The sequence below is a fragment of the Cygnus atratus genome, chromosome 2 (assembly GCF_013377495.2).
Source record: "Cygnus atratus isolate AKBS03 ecotype Queensland, Australia chromosome 2, CAtr_DNAZoo_HiC_assembly, whole genome shotgun sequence".
NCBI lineage: Eukaryota > Metazoa > Chordata > Aves > Anseriformes > Anatidae > Cygnus > Cygnus atratus.
In genome coordinates, this window is record NC_066363.1 from 54,272,521 (window position 1) to 54,287,663 (window position 15,143).

A 15,143-nucleotide genomic window follows, 5' to 3' on the forward strand; every position below is an offset into this window, starting at 1 on the left:
GTGCTTTCTGTTTAGTGTGAAGAGCAATGATGGAAAAGGATGTTATTCTGTTATCAGCCTTAATCTCTCAAAACCACTGCATGTCAGGGCCAGCAGCCTATTTGTTTAGAAAAATATAGCTCTTAAAAGTGATGCTGGGCTTTGAAAAATTAACTTTGTATTTTTCATTAAAGGATATGTTGTTTGGAGAAGTCACAGGTTCCAGCAGTGAAGAAGTTGATTGCAGTGCTTCTGCAGTGGAGTATATTTTACAAGAAGACCAAGTTCAGCCTCAAAATTGTTGTAATGTATTCAGCTTGAATGAGGAGTGTAACAGATGGAACAAAACATGTGGATGTAGTCTTGATGCAGAAATTTCACATAACTGGAGTAGGAATGAAAAGATTGATCATATTGATCCAGAGATGTTGAGCAAGAAAGTGAGAGGTGCTGAAACAAAGCAAGCTGAAGCTGCTACATTAATTACAAATGTGGGAACTAACAAAGATTGTTTGGAGGAGAATTCTGTGAATATGGAAACAGAGGAGATGGAACTAACTAAAGCAACAGCACATGAATTGGAAGCCATAGAGGAAAAGAAAGGAGATATCAAGGAAATGCACAGTGCAGATGGGATCTCTTCAACTGATTTTATGCTACACAGTTTTAAGCCTCAGAATCAGATAGAAAGATGTAGTGAGGTAGAGCAAACAGAGGAGAATGTGATTTTAATCAAGGCTGGTGGTTATGACAGTATACATGAAAAGCATGGTGAATTAATGAAGGCAGAAGGAGATGGATTATCAGGAGAGAGAGAAATTCCCAGGGCAGTAACCATTCCCCCAAATGTTACTCATTTGCCACCTGAACAATGTGTTGTTGTACTTCAAAGTACAGACTGTGAGGAGAAATCTGATGTATTGGTAGAGAATGAAGTGGTTGAAAATGAATCCAAAGATGTAATCAAGGTAGCAAATACAACAAGCGATGTTGAGGAAAGCATAAAACCAGTGATAAATGGAGAGGAAGTAACGGCTGCAATACAGATGCAAGGGCTCTGTGCAGAGGCTAATAATGAGAGAGAACTCTCTGAAGTTGTATTGTCTGATTTCAGTAGTTCTAAATCTTTTTGTGAAGTAGAGTGTCCTAAAGACCTAATGATACAGTGTGATAGTGAGGGAATAATTCTGGAGACTGAGGTATACAGTGAAACTATGGAGAGTTCTGCTCACTGTCAGTGCTCTGAAATAAAGCATGACAGTGAAAAGACACTGGAGGAACAATGTGTGCATACACTAGAATATGATACGGACAAAAAACACGAACTGGAGACTGCTGAAGTCTCTCAGTGTTATTTCTCTGTATCTGCTGTTGAAGGAATCAGACATACACTGTCTATGGATGGTATAGACAAAAATATAGCTGCTTCATCAAGCTTTCCAAAAGATGATGGACAGCTCAAAATACAAGACATGAGTATAACCAGACCTGAGTCTATTGAACTAGCCATAAATGTGAACAAAGAAAGTGTTCTTGAAATAGCTAAATCATCAGAGCTATTCAGTAGTGCAGAAAATGAAAAATTACTAGATGTATGGGAAGGGGAATATTTAAAAGGTAAACCATACCAGGAAGAAGTTTTTTTCCAAGGGAAGTCAGACTTGGAAAGCATACTTGCAGTACCGAAGATGACATGCATTACTGATGCGGAAAGCAGTGTAGCTAAGTGTGAATCATGTGTGTTAGATTTTACAGAAAGAAATGGTGAAATGAAACAACCTGAAAGCCTGTGTAGTACATTAGACTGTGAGTTGACCAAAACTCAGAACTTTGGAGTGTTTGAATCTCAAGAGACTGAATTCCAAGTTAATCAAGATTTTGTAGATGAGAGCAGTAAACCGTTAGAAGAAGCAGATACCATCCAATCGGTTGTAGTAGAAAGTAACGTTACATCTCAGACACAATTTGCAAAACCTCAGAATCAGTTCTTGATAACTGAAAATGATAAATGTGATGAAATAAAAGCAGAATTAAACAAGCAAAGCAAGGAATTAGTGATTGAGGCTTGTTCCAGTTCATTTAACTGGGAAGACAATGTTGTGAAGGAGAAAAGTAATGTTTCAGAGATCAGATGCCAGCATACTTCAGAAATGGGTTTTAATAGCAGCTTGGCTTTGTCTACTCAAATGGACTTGAAGACAAGCTGTATAAATTCTGAAGATACAGATTCCCCTATCCAAGAGAATGGATTGGAATCCACAGTGCCTTGTAATTTAAATTACAGTCTTGAGAAAGTTGTTGGATTTGTTGAAAGTGATTTCACAGGAAATTCTGATTTTTCTCATACATTGAAAAACAAAGAAGATAAAAATTGTGTTGTGGGTAGTGCATTTCATAGTTCTCTAGAAAGCTTCAAAAAGGGTGTTGAGATCCCATCTACTGAAAAAGGCAACATGTGCAAAGAACTGGACTGCTGCTCTGAGGGGGAATACATACACAAAAATGAAGTGGAATTTTCAGGTGAGAAGGAGCTGCCAGTAGATAAAGAACCTCAGGCATCTGTTAAGTTGCAAATTTTGCAAGCAAACTCTTATGATAAGAATACTTTGACCTTCCAAAAGTTTGTTTGTCAAGGATCAGAATGCAAGACGTGGGAAGCTAATGCAGATCCTGCTAGAACTGGTTCACTGACAGATGGGGGGGGAAGTAAAAGGTTGAATAGTTTTGAGACATGTGAGGAAAACAGCATAAAAAGGTCTAAAAATGCGTTTGATATCCCAGAACAGAGCAATGTGTCTGAAGAGAAGGACTGTCCTCTACAAAAAGTTGGAGATGTGAAATATTCTGAATGTGTTCCCATGTTCAAAAAGGACCTGAGAACTTCAACAAGAATTGTAATGAGTGCTCTGGAAAATGATGCAAGTGTTGATGCTGATGACCAAGTATGTGAACTTCATTCAACAATGCGCCCAGGAAACACTGTGACAGATAGTCATCTAAAAGCAGATACTATAGTGGATATGGATACATGCTGTGAAACAGACTATTCTCCAAATACTGCAAATGAGTTGTCAAAGGTGGTTGGGGAGGTTTATCCCAAAGACTTAGCCTCTCTGAAAAGAGGGTGTGCATTAGTAGCCTCTGAAAATGCTGAGGGTGCTAGTGAATTCAGGGTAGCTGGATGGATGAATGACAATAGGGAAGATGTGTTAAAAACTGGGACATCCAAAGGAAGACTTGTGATGCCAAGTGCTTCAAAAAATAGATTACCAATATGCCAGATATTAACCAGATTATCAGAAACTTACAGAATGGCTGTAAAAAACAGTAAACTAAGTACAAGAATGTTAGCACTCGGCAATTTTGTAGAAGAAGATGGTTGTGAAAAGCTTGAATCAAATGCAGAGCAAAGTCTACCACACAGTGTTGATATGGGCATCTCAGTTCTTGAAGAATATAATCATAATCAAAATTGTGCTGTTTGCAACTCAGAAGAAAGCAACGCTAATGTTATGTTAGGTGTTTTTCAGCCTTCATGTTTTTGTCATACCACTTGTACTTGGAAGGGCTTTCTGGATAGTGGTAGAAAAAACTTTATTATCAAGTATCTTTCAAATCCAGCCCTGTCTGATGTAGACTGCAATTCTCAAACAGTTAGTCAGTCTTCTGTGCCACAAAAAATGGTATTTGAGAATTTGTGTATGTCGGAGTCAGAGTCTTGTGTAGATGTTGCTCCCAAAAAGACCAATAAATTGAACTGCAAAGTGCAAGAACGATCTGAAGTCTTGGGTGTTTCAACCAAGGCAGCTGTCCAAGTAATGCATGGCAGGCTATCAAAAAAACTGCTTCGAGGTAAAAGAAAAACGAACGCCCTTGAAGTTAAAATAACTCAGCCAGTTCTTGCAAATGCTGATACTTCTATGCCGACAAAATGCTCATCTGAGACTATAAATAAAATCAGGCAAGAGATGGGTCCTCCTCTACCCCCACTGCTACTGCCTTTGATTGCTACTCCTCCAAGAGCTGCGTGTTCCATGACCCCAGTGATGTCTTCTGCTGATCGATCCTCTTTGCTTTCCCCTCTTGATGACCTGATATCTCCACTACGTGAAACCCCTGTTCCTCCTCTGATGTCTCCATTGAGAGATACTCCAACTGTCAAATCTGCCCTTTTGTTTTCCCCTCCATCACCTTCAGAGATGGCAGTGGGTAGAAGGATTCTCTCCTCACCTTTGAAATTTTGTACTTCCATTCCAAAGCATGCACTTCCCGTCCCTGGAAGATTTCCTCTGTGTGCAGCTGATGGTGCTGCTGCAGCTGCTCCTCAGGAGAACTCTGTGAAGATATTGGACACTATGTATCCAGAGCTATCTGCAAGGGCAAGGACACTAAACATCCTGAAAGGCAATATTCAGCTTAACCGATGTGCCCTTTCAGACAGCCAGAGTTTGCCAGGACCTGTGGCTCAAATAGGTGGGTTCAAAGCAATAGCGTCTACATCAACTGCTTTTGTTAAAACTGGGAGCAATTTGAAATCTGATGGTAGACAAGACAAAAACGTGCAAAACCAGCAAGTGGTTTCAGGCTTGTCAAATCATCTTGAAAAAAGGACATTATTGCCCATATCTATGCCCAGAAGTGCGAAAAGACTGAGATTAGACAGGGAACCACCAAAGCTGGAGTCCAGTGGTACTGCTGCTATTGGAAATGATCAAAATACAAGCTCTGAAATACAGGAGAATTTCCATGGCAAGAGCTGTGAAATCAGTGGTTCAGCACACAGTTCCAGTTTAGAAGCATCTTTACCGTTAAAGAAGGTTATTGATTCTGATTGCCAGAAAGTTTATTTGGCATTGAAGAAAATTGCCGAATCCTGCTTTGACTTGTTACCAGTTATTCGAAGTCATGTTTATGTGGGCAATATCACAAAGATTCCAGTAATGAGAGATGAAGAGAAAGAAGTTGTCAGTGAATTTGGTGTAAAAAACAAGGTAAGTAGCATTATTTTGAGTTTTGCATTTTAACAGTGACTTCTGTGCAGGTTAAAAGAGTTTAAGTATGTGCTAGGTGAATTGTCAATGGGTCAGGCAGCCTGCAGTGGCAAAGTGTAGTCTTGAAAGATTATCAGATATCTAAACCTGTATAAACGTAACAAAATAGAGAGCTTCAGACAGTATGAGAAGTTAATGGTCAGTGGTGTCCAAGATGCAAAACTGCAATTGTAGATGCTTTATGCATTTATCAGGAAAGCAGATGTATTTTATTTTCACCACATTTTTTGTAGTGGATAGCATTAACAATTGTAGAAGGAGTTTTCTTTGTTTAAAGGTGTGAAGTTTGATATTTTTTTTGGTCTTTTTTGTTATTTCACTAAAAAAGAAAACACAAAACAGCATTGTATATATAATACTGGTGTACGTGTTCATTCAGTGTTTACCTTGATTATCATTCTACATCAGGTTGCTCAAATGAATTTTATTGGAAAAAACCTCATAGCATCGCATAGCAGCATTTTGCCCCGTTGCAGTTCTTGAAAGTAATTAGGCAGACTGAGATCAGAATAATGATCTGTCAGTTCTCCACAGAAGTTGTCTACTGAGTTCTGCTGTCACCTTTGTTAGGACTTGCCAAACGTGGTAACTTGATAGAAGCAAGTTGCTACTGAAGTTGCTACTCAGGTTTGTTATTTCATTTGCTGGTTGCCTATGATTTAATTATGTGTATTCTTACATGGATGCAAACAATGTTCTTACAAACAGTTCTCTTGTCATACTGTTACAATGCTATTAAATATTCTCAAATGTAGTGCAGTCTAACAACTGTTTTTTGTGCCTTATAGCATTTAGCTGAGTCGTTGCTGCATGTTATTCTCAATAAACTCAAGGCTCAGAAAACTGCCTCAAATTACAATTTCAACCAGGCTCTTTGTCGAGTCTATACAGGAACTTGTCGACAGCTGGGAGATTTGGAAAGAGCCCGTCTCTTCTGCTATAGCTTACTTAAAGAAGGTATAGTGTGTGTCTCGGTGGTCTTGTATCTTGAACATTTTGTCTGTCTGTGCTGTATTGTTCCAGAATGTTCATTTGCATTTAGAAACCTAATCAAAGAAAATCTTCCTGTGAAAGGCACATTTTCCTTGGACCTTTTTTATATACTGAAAAATATAGACTGTTATAGAAGAAATTTCCTGTCTCACAGTTGTCTACATCTCTATCTCAGCTTGGTGATCACCTGTGCTCTTAGTAGTCCGCTCATTTTTCAAAGAGATACTTACTTTGGGATCCTCTATACTTTCATTTTTGCCCTGCCATCTCCAAAATGATATTGTGATTCCAGAGAACTTTGTACTTTTTGTTTACTACTGTTTTTACTGAGTAAGCACTGACTCATAAAACACATTTGATTTTTAAAAAGAAAAAAAAAGGAACCAACAATCTGAACTTCAGTAAAACTCTGTTAAATGTAGACTTTGAATGATTTTCTGTTGTATACTTTGAATTGTTTAAATTCCTGGTGTGGATTTTCTGTGGTTTTATTTTATTTTATTTAGAATGTGAACAGTTGTAAACACATCTTGAAGGTTCCCCCCCCTTTTTTTTATCAATTATTTTATTTTGATTACTAATGCATTCACTTTAAAGTTTTCCCCTTCATTTGGTAACACAAGTGAGCTATATTTCAGCTACACAATTGCCGAATTGACTATAAACAGTCGGTGCATCATCTGTTTTCTTGGCTTCCTGTCCGTCTTTTTTTTTCCTGTTCTTCTTTCAGGTATTCTGCCTTAAATAACTCTAAGATAATTTTTACCACCTTTTCTAATTCTTTTTCCTTTATTCCCTCTTCTGTTCTCCTTCTCTTTTTTTCCTTTTTTTCTTTTAGTTTTGGACTAGCTCTGGCTTAATCCAGTGATATGAGTGTTCATTTGTAGTTGGATTGTATCAGGTAGGATTCCAGAGTGCATCTTCCAGTTTAAAGTCATTGTGAAATCCAGTTTCTGTGCTCCAAGACCACTCTTGTTAGTGAACTGAAGTGCAGTAAGAATAAAGGGAAAAGGACCTCGCGCACTTTTGTTACGCAGCCAAGTCTAGTGTAACCATGCCTGACTTACTGACTAAAACACTCTTTTTGGAAAGAAAAAAAAAAAAAAGAATTACAATGAACAAAGAAGGTGTTTGTTTTTTCATTTGGTTGTTTGTTTTCTCCTCCCTTCCATTATTTAATATCAGGACTGGGGTGTGCTAGTATGATTCCACCTCACTGGGCTGCAGTTTTTACATGACTTCTGTGCCTTCTCTCCTTGTTACCTTGCTGTAGAGTGTACTGGCTTTTGATGTCTGAGTGTATTTTTTGTTTGTTTTTGTATGTTAAAAACTTACATTGTTCTCTCTTTTTTTTCTTAGGCTTTCCAGACGCAGTGAAATTGATTTTATTCATCACAAATATATGGCCTGACATATTTTTCTTCGAAGGTGCAATTAACAAAGCCATGCAATTAGTCATCAGGCAGAGTGCAAATGACGATGTCCTGACCTGTCTCAGTGCTTATCTCAGCTGGGAGCAGGTAACTTCTGCTTTCACTGTCAATATCAGCTTTTGTCTGTTTTGGTTCCCTTGCTGGCTGTATCAAATCAAGAATCTTCTGATGCAGGGTGTGAAGATGCTCCGTGGATCTCCCATGGAGCCTGTACAATTGCACAACTAATGATACTTAAGGCTATCTTCCTGTGGTTGTCTAAACCCTATTAGAACACAACACTTTTTTGTTTTCCCTATTAAATACTAATATCTGTAGTAAACACTTAGTGCTTTTATTATTTTTGAATTTTGACTGGAGTACCCTTGGACTAGGGAATTGTATCACTATGGAACTGTGATTTTAATGTTTCTTGAGGTCATTTTTGTTTTGTTTTGCTTTGTGTTGTTTTTTAATATGTTTTGTGGTTGTTTATTTTATTTTTTAAAAATACATATTGGGATTGTCTGTCTCTTGTAATTCCTTGTATAATTGGTAATTATTTATCACAGTTATTTTCAGGATGAGTCTGTCTCATCTTATTCATGATCTTTCTATGAGGTAGAGTGTAAATGACCATTTATCTCAAAAAAAAATGTTGGCAAACCTGATTTCATAAGCAGTTGGCACAGTACAAAACTGCAGTGGTGGTAGAAGAATGACCGATGCTTAGGACCTAAGGACTCTAGGAATTTGACTTAAGTCTTTGAGACCAGGACTTCCTGTGTGGTCTTGGATGAGTTGTGTAATTTCTGTTAGTTTTAAGCAGGCACATATTACTGTCCTGAAAGGGATGTTGCAAAGAGGAAAAATTGGAACATCCTTTGTATCAGTAGGGGCAAATATTTATCATACAGATGGAAAGCTGGAGATACTTTGTTCCTGGATAAGGAGTTTGTATAGGAAGCTTGCGTGTTTGCTTGAAAGCTAGTGCCCCACTAGTTTTGGAGACCAATATTAATGCCAGGCTTGCTTGATGGAAGAGCTATAGTTCTGTAAAATACAAGCTGAACAAAGTCATCTTGATTCCTAGCTCTTCTGGTCTCAATCCTAGCATACTGCTCCATGTCTGGTTTAGAATCATAAAATGGTTTGGATTGGAAGGGACCTTAAAGATCATCTAATTCCAGCACCCCTGCCATAGGCAGGGACACCTCCCACCAGACCAGGTTGCCCAAAGCCTCATCTAGGGATGGGGCATCCACAGCTGCTCTGGGCAACCTTTTCCAGTGCCTCACCACCCTCTGAGTGAAGAATTTCTTCGGAATATCTAATCTAAATATCCCCTTTTTTAGCTTATAGCCATTACTCCTTGTCCTATCATTATACTCGCTGACAAAGAGTCCCTCTCCTGCTTTCTTGTTGGCACCCTTGAGGTACTTGAAGGCTGCAGTGTGGTCTCCCTGGAGCCTTCTCTTCTTCAAGCTGAACAACCCCAACTCCCTCAGCCTGTCTTTGTAGTAGAGGTATTCCAGCCTTTTGATCATCTTTGTGGCCCTCCACAAAGCACTTGCTCTAATAGGCCCATGCCCTTGTGCTGAGGGCCCCAGGGCTGAACACAGTCCTACAGGTGGCAGGTGGGGTCTCACAAGAGCAGAGTAGAGGGGGAGAATCACCTCTTAGCCTGCCCACCATGCTTCTTTTGATGCAGTAGTCTTGGGGACTACAGCTAGGCTTGTTGTAATCAGTGGCCTTTAGGTGTTGTACTTACTGGAAAAACATGGTTTTTTTGTTTTATCTTGCTTTGTACTGGCCCTGAATTTAATGTGGTACCAGTGGAATTACAGCACCTATAAACCTGATCTGGTACAGGCTTACAGTGGGGTGAACTAAGAGGGCATAGATTTGTAGATGTTTCTTTTTTGTTGGGATGTAACATTAAGCTCTGGTGTTTAGAGTTATGCAGTACTGCAATCATACTTTAGCAAAGAAGTTGTACTCTCCATTTTATTAGGTTATCGCTTTCAATCTTACTCCAATAGAGATGCACTTAAGTATACCTCAGTAATTGTTCTGTACACTCCTGCTACCCTCAAGCTGTGGCTTGGAGCTCTTAGAAAACATGAGAGCTGCTGCAGCTGGGGAGAAGAACAGAACCTCAGGATCGTCTGTTGATGAGAGCTGATGACATCGCGCTTTGTGGTATTTACCTAGGTGGACGTACAGGGACAAATTTCAGGTTGCTTGTGGTTGACAGTCTGCTATATCAAGATGCATGTGACTTTTTTGTAAGATTATACTATGTGTGAAAGTAAAGCTGGTGTAGTATAGGGATTTAGTTCTTGGTTAAAGTATACCAATTTTAGTGATTTACACAATTGCAGAGTTTGACAATTATATGGTCCATATGGAGGAAGTAAGCTGAGCAGCCACTCTGTTTGTGTTATAAATCTAGACTTTTTTCTTAATGCTTCAGGTTTGTGAAAGATGTTTGTCTTTAAATTTCCTTGCTTACCCCAGCTGTTTAATTAGCAGAATTGTTTTATGTGACGTGTTTTTAGTTCTTGTTACCTCAGCTATTGAAAGTACTTGCTTGGAAATTACCCCCTACTGAGCAATAATCAGTATCAAATTTCAGCATCGTTAAAAAAAATATCTCAGAAATGAGCAGGACTGATATAATCTTCTTGCATTGTAAAAGGGCTCTTCTGACCTTAAAGTTTCATCAAGAGAAACAAAAATCCCCAAACTGTGGAAGCAGAGAAGAGAATGGGTGTAGGGTTTGTGTTTGTGTGTTTGTTTTCCCGAACTCTATTTTTTCTAAAATCATCAAGATGAATACTGAGTACTTGAAGATTTTAGTTCTGTGTACTTTTTTTATTTGTTTGCTTCTGTTAACACTAGCTCCAAGTTGAATTTGTGTTGTAAGATGAACTCCAATGCTGCTATGGACAGTCAGAATCTAATATTTGTAAAGAGTGCAGTTCTGGGTTGGTAACTTTTCATGCATTAAAGTAATCACCTTCTGTAATTCCAGAGTTCATCTTTAGATGCAGGTATTATGACCTCAAACCTGCTTTTAGAAATGCAGTCATGTCCCAAAGTAGAATTTCAGCAGAGTGAACGATATGGAGAAGATCTGAGTGAAGATGCTTGGCAGTACATATTTGCTATTGATCTACTCTGCAGTAACCTGAAGTGGGATTGGACACATGACAATGTCATAAGGTATTGTGGCAAGCAGTTCCTTCAGACATTTTTCTGTGCTTTTTTTTTTTTGCATTTGAAACGTTGCAGCTTAGCTTTTAACATAATGAAATCTTGCATACATACTTAGAAAAGAAGGTTTTGTAATCTGATGAGGCCTAGACTGCTGTGTTTGTCTGCCTTATTTTAAGATGAGTGAGCAAATGGAGGATATTGGAGTACTAATTCAAGAAATTAGTCCTGTTAGAACCTTTCTAATAAGGAGTTGCTTTTCAAATAGCTATATGTGAACGATTGTGAAAGATTTTGAGATGTACTGTATGTCAAGTGAGCAACATGGTTGTTTTCCTCTGAATTTAGTATCAATTTTTTAAAAAGCTTTTCTTTTTCAGTCACTAAAAAATGGGGGTGGAACTTTTGATCTGCGAACAGTGCTACTTCAGTGCTGAAAAGGAGTATGGTTGCATTTCACTATTATGCTATACTGATTTCAGTCTGATTTCAATTCTAGAACCATTATAATACTTCGACCCAGTGGCTTACATTTTCTTTGAACACTATAATCCAATGCATAACCTGCTGACATATTTAACTTGGTTTGAAAGACTGCAATTTGATGTGTACACTGTTCTGACAGCCCCTATTTTGTATGTAGATGCTATATAAATTGGTACAATCTCCCAGAATAAGGCATTGGTTTAACAACCACATAATCTGATTGTTGAATATGAAGTAAATGTGAAAAACTTATTAGAATCATTAAAATCCTTGATACAGAAGTTATTTTTAGTGGAACACTTTCAAAATTTATACTAGGTTCAGTGAAAGGTATGTCTCTTTAACTGAAGTCATACAGAGTTGATTGTGTGAAGTTGTATGTATGATACATGTGATGATAGCTAAGTCTATCAGCATAATTTTAAGGATGGTCTCATAATTTTAAGGACTTGTGTCAAGTCCATTCAGATTTAAAAACAAGCACCAGATCCTACTTATAACATACAAACTGTTAATTTTCAGTCATACAAAATGTATGACTCATGTAACATTTGAAAGAAGTGTGGTTCCATATACATGTAAGTTAGTGCAGTAACCTCTTGACTTTATGTAGAGATGCAGAAAGTTGCAAGGAAATGGAAGATGGACAGAAATAATATTCTGAACAGGAATGATTCCTCCAGCAAGTTAGCTTTTAATGTTTGGGTGTAAAACAGCCTTGATATTACTGAGGCTTGTAGATGCTTGTAGTGTTACTAGTTTCGCCTGAAGGTGAATTCAACATGCAAGTGGAGTTACAGAAATACACAGTAAATGAAAGAATCATTTGTGTTTGTTTCTGTATAAATATTCTGTGCCAACTCTTCATGCAGTATCAGATTTTTTAATTCATTTATTCACAGCAAAGTGCTTTGGCCTTCTATGGATAAGTGGGTAAAGAAGAGAAAAGAGCATGGAAGTGTGCAGTCTATTCCTGATAGTATTATCGCGTTGACACTCAGGCTAATTGGTAAGTAATCTAAATTCATGATTGAATTTCTGGTTTATGTATGACCTTTAAAAGCGTCAGTTTGCCTGGAAAATGAATTGAAGCATTTTTGCATTTTTTTTTTTTTTTTTTAACTTTCTTCAAAAAATTTCACCTTAAAAAGCAAAGCAAAACTGTTACAGTCTTATGCAGATACTATTTGTCAGCCTGTGAAAATCATGTATTTAAGTTATGAGATGTTACTATGATTTCATGATAGTAAATATTATTGTTTTATGTATTTAATATTAAATTATCTGTAGCTATATATGCTTTTAGCGAAGTATATAAAATAAGGCTTTATATGTAACATAATACCTCTTGATGCGATTTTAAGGTAAAATCCTTTGGTATCTAGGTGGCATTCAGAATAAACAGATAAACTTTGGTTTTGGATAGATGTTTTTGGTATGTAAGTTACATAATATTGTTTGTTAAACAGAAGTTGCATTCCTTGAGTTTTACTCTTAAAAATTGTAAACCTGCAGGAGGTTTTATCAGTCTGATGAAAAATGCCTTTGTGTCTTTAGTCAGAATAGGAAAAAGACAACTGATGGTCCCAAGACAAATATGATAACAAGAACAAATAATTTTTAGGCAGTTGTAATTCAAATTTGGATTTTATGTTGGCACTTCAACAGACAGTGAACGTAAAATTTAAGATGTTGATTGTCTAAACCTCAGATACATAGTAACCTTTTTTTTCTTTCTTTTTTTTTAATCTTTCAGGTCGATTGGGCCAAATAGGTTTGAAGGAAGGTTATATTTCTGCTGTGAAGAATATTAGTTCTGTAATTGCACTGTTTGTGCATCATGCAAAAGAGGAAGGTAATGTTTATTTAGAGGAACTTCAGTATAAAATCTGCAATGTGAATTTTTGCCAGTATAAACAAAACACACACAAATTAGGACACGAATGCCAAAACAGCCTGCTTTGTGCAGTTTTATGTTAGTGTAGAAAAGAACAAACAGGTTGCAGTTTGAGTCCTTGGCCCTTCCAAAGTTAACGAAGCCTGTCTATTGCTTTCTCTTTCAGGCAGGAAACAACTCTGAGGTAGTTTCAGCCAACTTGAAATTATGCTGTTTCACCTAACAGTGTACCAGCTGCTTCTGAGAATATAATGCGTGATCGTGACATAAGCAGGAATAGTTAATTTATTACCTGAATAGTTCGTGCTGGGGTTTGCTACTAGCAGGAGTGTTATATTAGGAGACGGGGCTGTAAGGTGTTCTAAATTCCTAACTGAGACAAAGTGAGGCAAGAAAAGCAGCATTTGCATTTCTAAGTTATTCTGCATATTAAGTAAATTTTGCAGCGAAGCATGGGTTGATGCTAGGGAGTTGTTTTGAACCACTCCTATAGCTACTCTGCCTTTCAATCTCAGTCTTTTCCATGTAAGTGGAAGGGACTCATCTTTAAGTGTCTGTTCCAGTCTCTGTGTAAACCTGACTATTTTCATACCATCTTGATCAGATGGTACTAGAACTAGAGTAAAATCACTGAATACTCAAATCTTTTTTGCCCTTTGAATACTGAAAATCTTCTGAAATCAGAAAACTGGAAAATGCTATTATAAAATGAAATGCCACAGAATTTTTGTGAAGGTCGTCGTCTTGCTACTTTCAGGTTTTAGGCATCCTCAAAATAAATGTTTGTATTCCAGTTCTTGAACTAATGGTTTCTTTAGCTTCATGTTTCTTCTCAGAATTATTGCATATTCAAATTTCTAGAAGCTGATTTGTGTTAACTTTTTGCAGATGTTCCCTGGGGTGTGCAGCTGGCAGCCGTATATTCACTGTGTGACTTGGGTTCAAGCAATCCCGTAGGTATCGTTGAAGCCATCAATGCTTGGAGAGCAACAGCTCTTAACAGCATCCCTTTTGCTGTCACAAGTGGCTTAGCTGAAATCACTTCTCTGTGTAAAATGGAGCTACACTAAAACCTAGGGAAATGTATTGGTCTAAAGGAAGAAGTGCCTTATTTTACTAAGCAGTAATTGGTTCCAGTCAAAAACAATACAAAGTGGTGGCTTAACTATTTTATTTGTATTTTCTGTTAGAGGGGAGAATTTTAAAAGGAATAAAAATGCTTGCTTTTCCTAATGACTCATCAGAGATCTGAAAGCCAGTATGTTTTTGATTCTTGAGAGGTTTCTAGTTTGATGTCAATAACAACCAGTAGCTATTTCCATTGTTTTTCTTCAATCAACTTGGAGCATGAGCATTTTGCTACAACAGAAGATAGAGCGTGGCTGAAAACTTGGCTTTGTTATTTTGTACTATATTTATAAAGTAGTTGTTCAGATAGCAGAGCTTTGCCCAGTTTGTTTTATTTTACTTGAGTAGTCTCATCTGCTTAATTTAAAATACTTGTGTAAAGCATGTTGGAATTGACCTCTTGTGTAACAACTACATTTACAGTAACAGAGATATGAAATCTCTGAACTTGTATATATGTGGTATATTCTGATAATGTGTTTTTTACATTTGATATTGTTCCACTTGGGGAATTTTGTATATGTAAATAGAATGTTGGTCCAGAAGAAGTTTCAATTTCTAAGGATAGATTCACTACACTCTGCATTTTTATATCTTTCATAATAAAAGAAGCAAACACCATTATGTTCTTGTTTGTCTTTTTAAATAACACACTGAGAAAACTGTTGTTTCTAGCTTAAGTACTACTTTGCGGACACAGGTTTAAATAGAACTGTCAGTTGCAGCAAGCACTTCATAGTGTCTTCTGGTTCTTGTAACTCTTTTTGCCACCCGAGGACCAGGTTGTTTCTTGCTCCTCTCAACAGTTTCCCAGTTCTTTCTTGAGCTGCAGGCTCCCAGCTCTTGTTGATAGAGCTCATGATTCTTGGAGGATCTGCCTTGCAGCACACTCAGTTTCTCATTAAAGAAAGAAAAGTCCTCCCCTTCTTGCAGTTCTGCTTGACTAGATGCTGCTGTCTTCAACAGAGAGTATGCACA

The 15,143-nt window shown here is 37.5% G+C and overlaps 1 protein-coding gene across 3 annotated transcripts in view; it reads left to right on the forward strand.

Annotated features, from left to right (window-relative positions):
• Positions 1-14,786, forward strand: part of ICE1 (interactor of little elongation complex ELL subunit 1) — a 34,914-nt gene extending 20,128 nt beyond the window's left edge. For 2 of the 3 annotated variants that reach the window (XM_035549859.1, XM_035549858.2), the window contains 7 exons: positions 174-4,970; positions 5,819-5,987; positions 7,383-7,543; positions 10,473-10,663; positions 12,043-12,149; positions 12,897-12,995; positions 13,926-14,786. In XM_035549859.1, the coding sequence (XP_035405752.1) occupies positions 174-4,970; positions 5,819-5,987; positions 7,383-7,543; positions 10,473-10,663; positions 12,043-12,149; positions 12,897-12,995; positions 13,926-14,107 (5,706 nt within the window). In that variant the 3' untranslated portion in view covers positions 14,108-14,786. The remainder of the gene's footprint in view (positions 1-173; positions 4,971-5,818; positions 5,988-7,382; positions 7,544-10,472; positions 10,664-12,042; positions 12,150-12,896; positions 12,996-13,925) is intronic. The other variant, XM_050709139.1, reaches the window with a different exon arrangement.
• Positions 14,787-15,143: the final 357 nt, after the last annotated feature.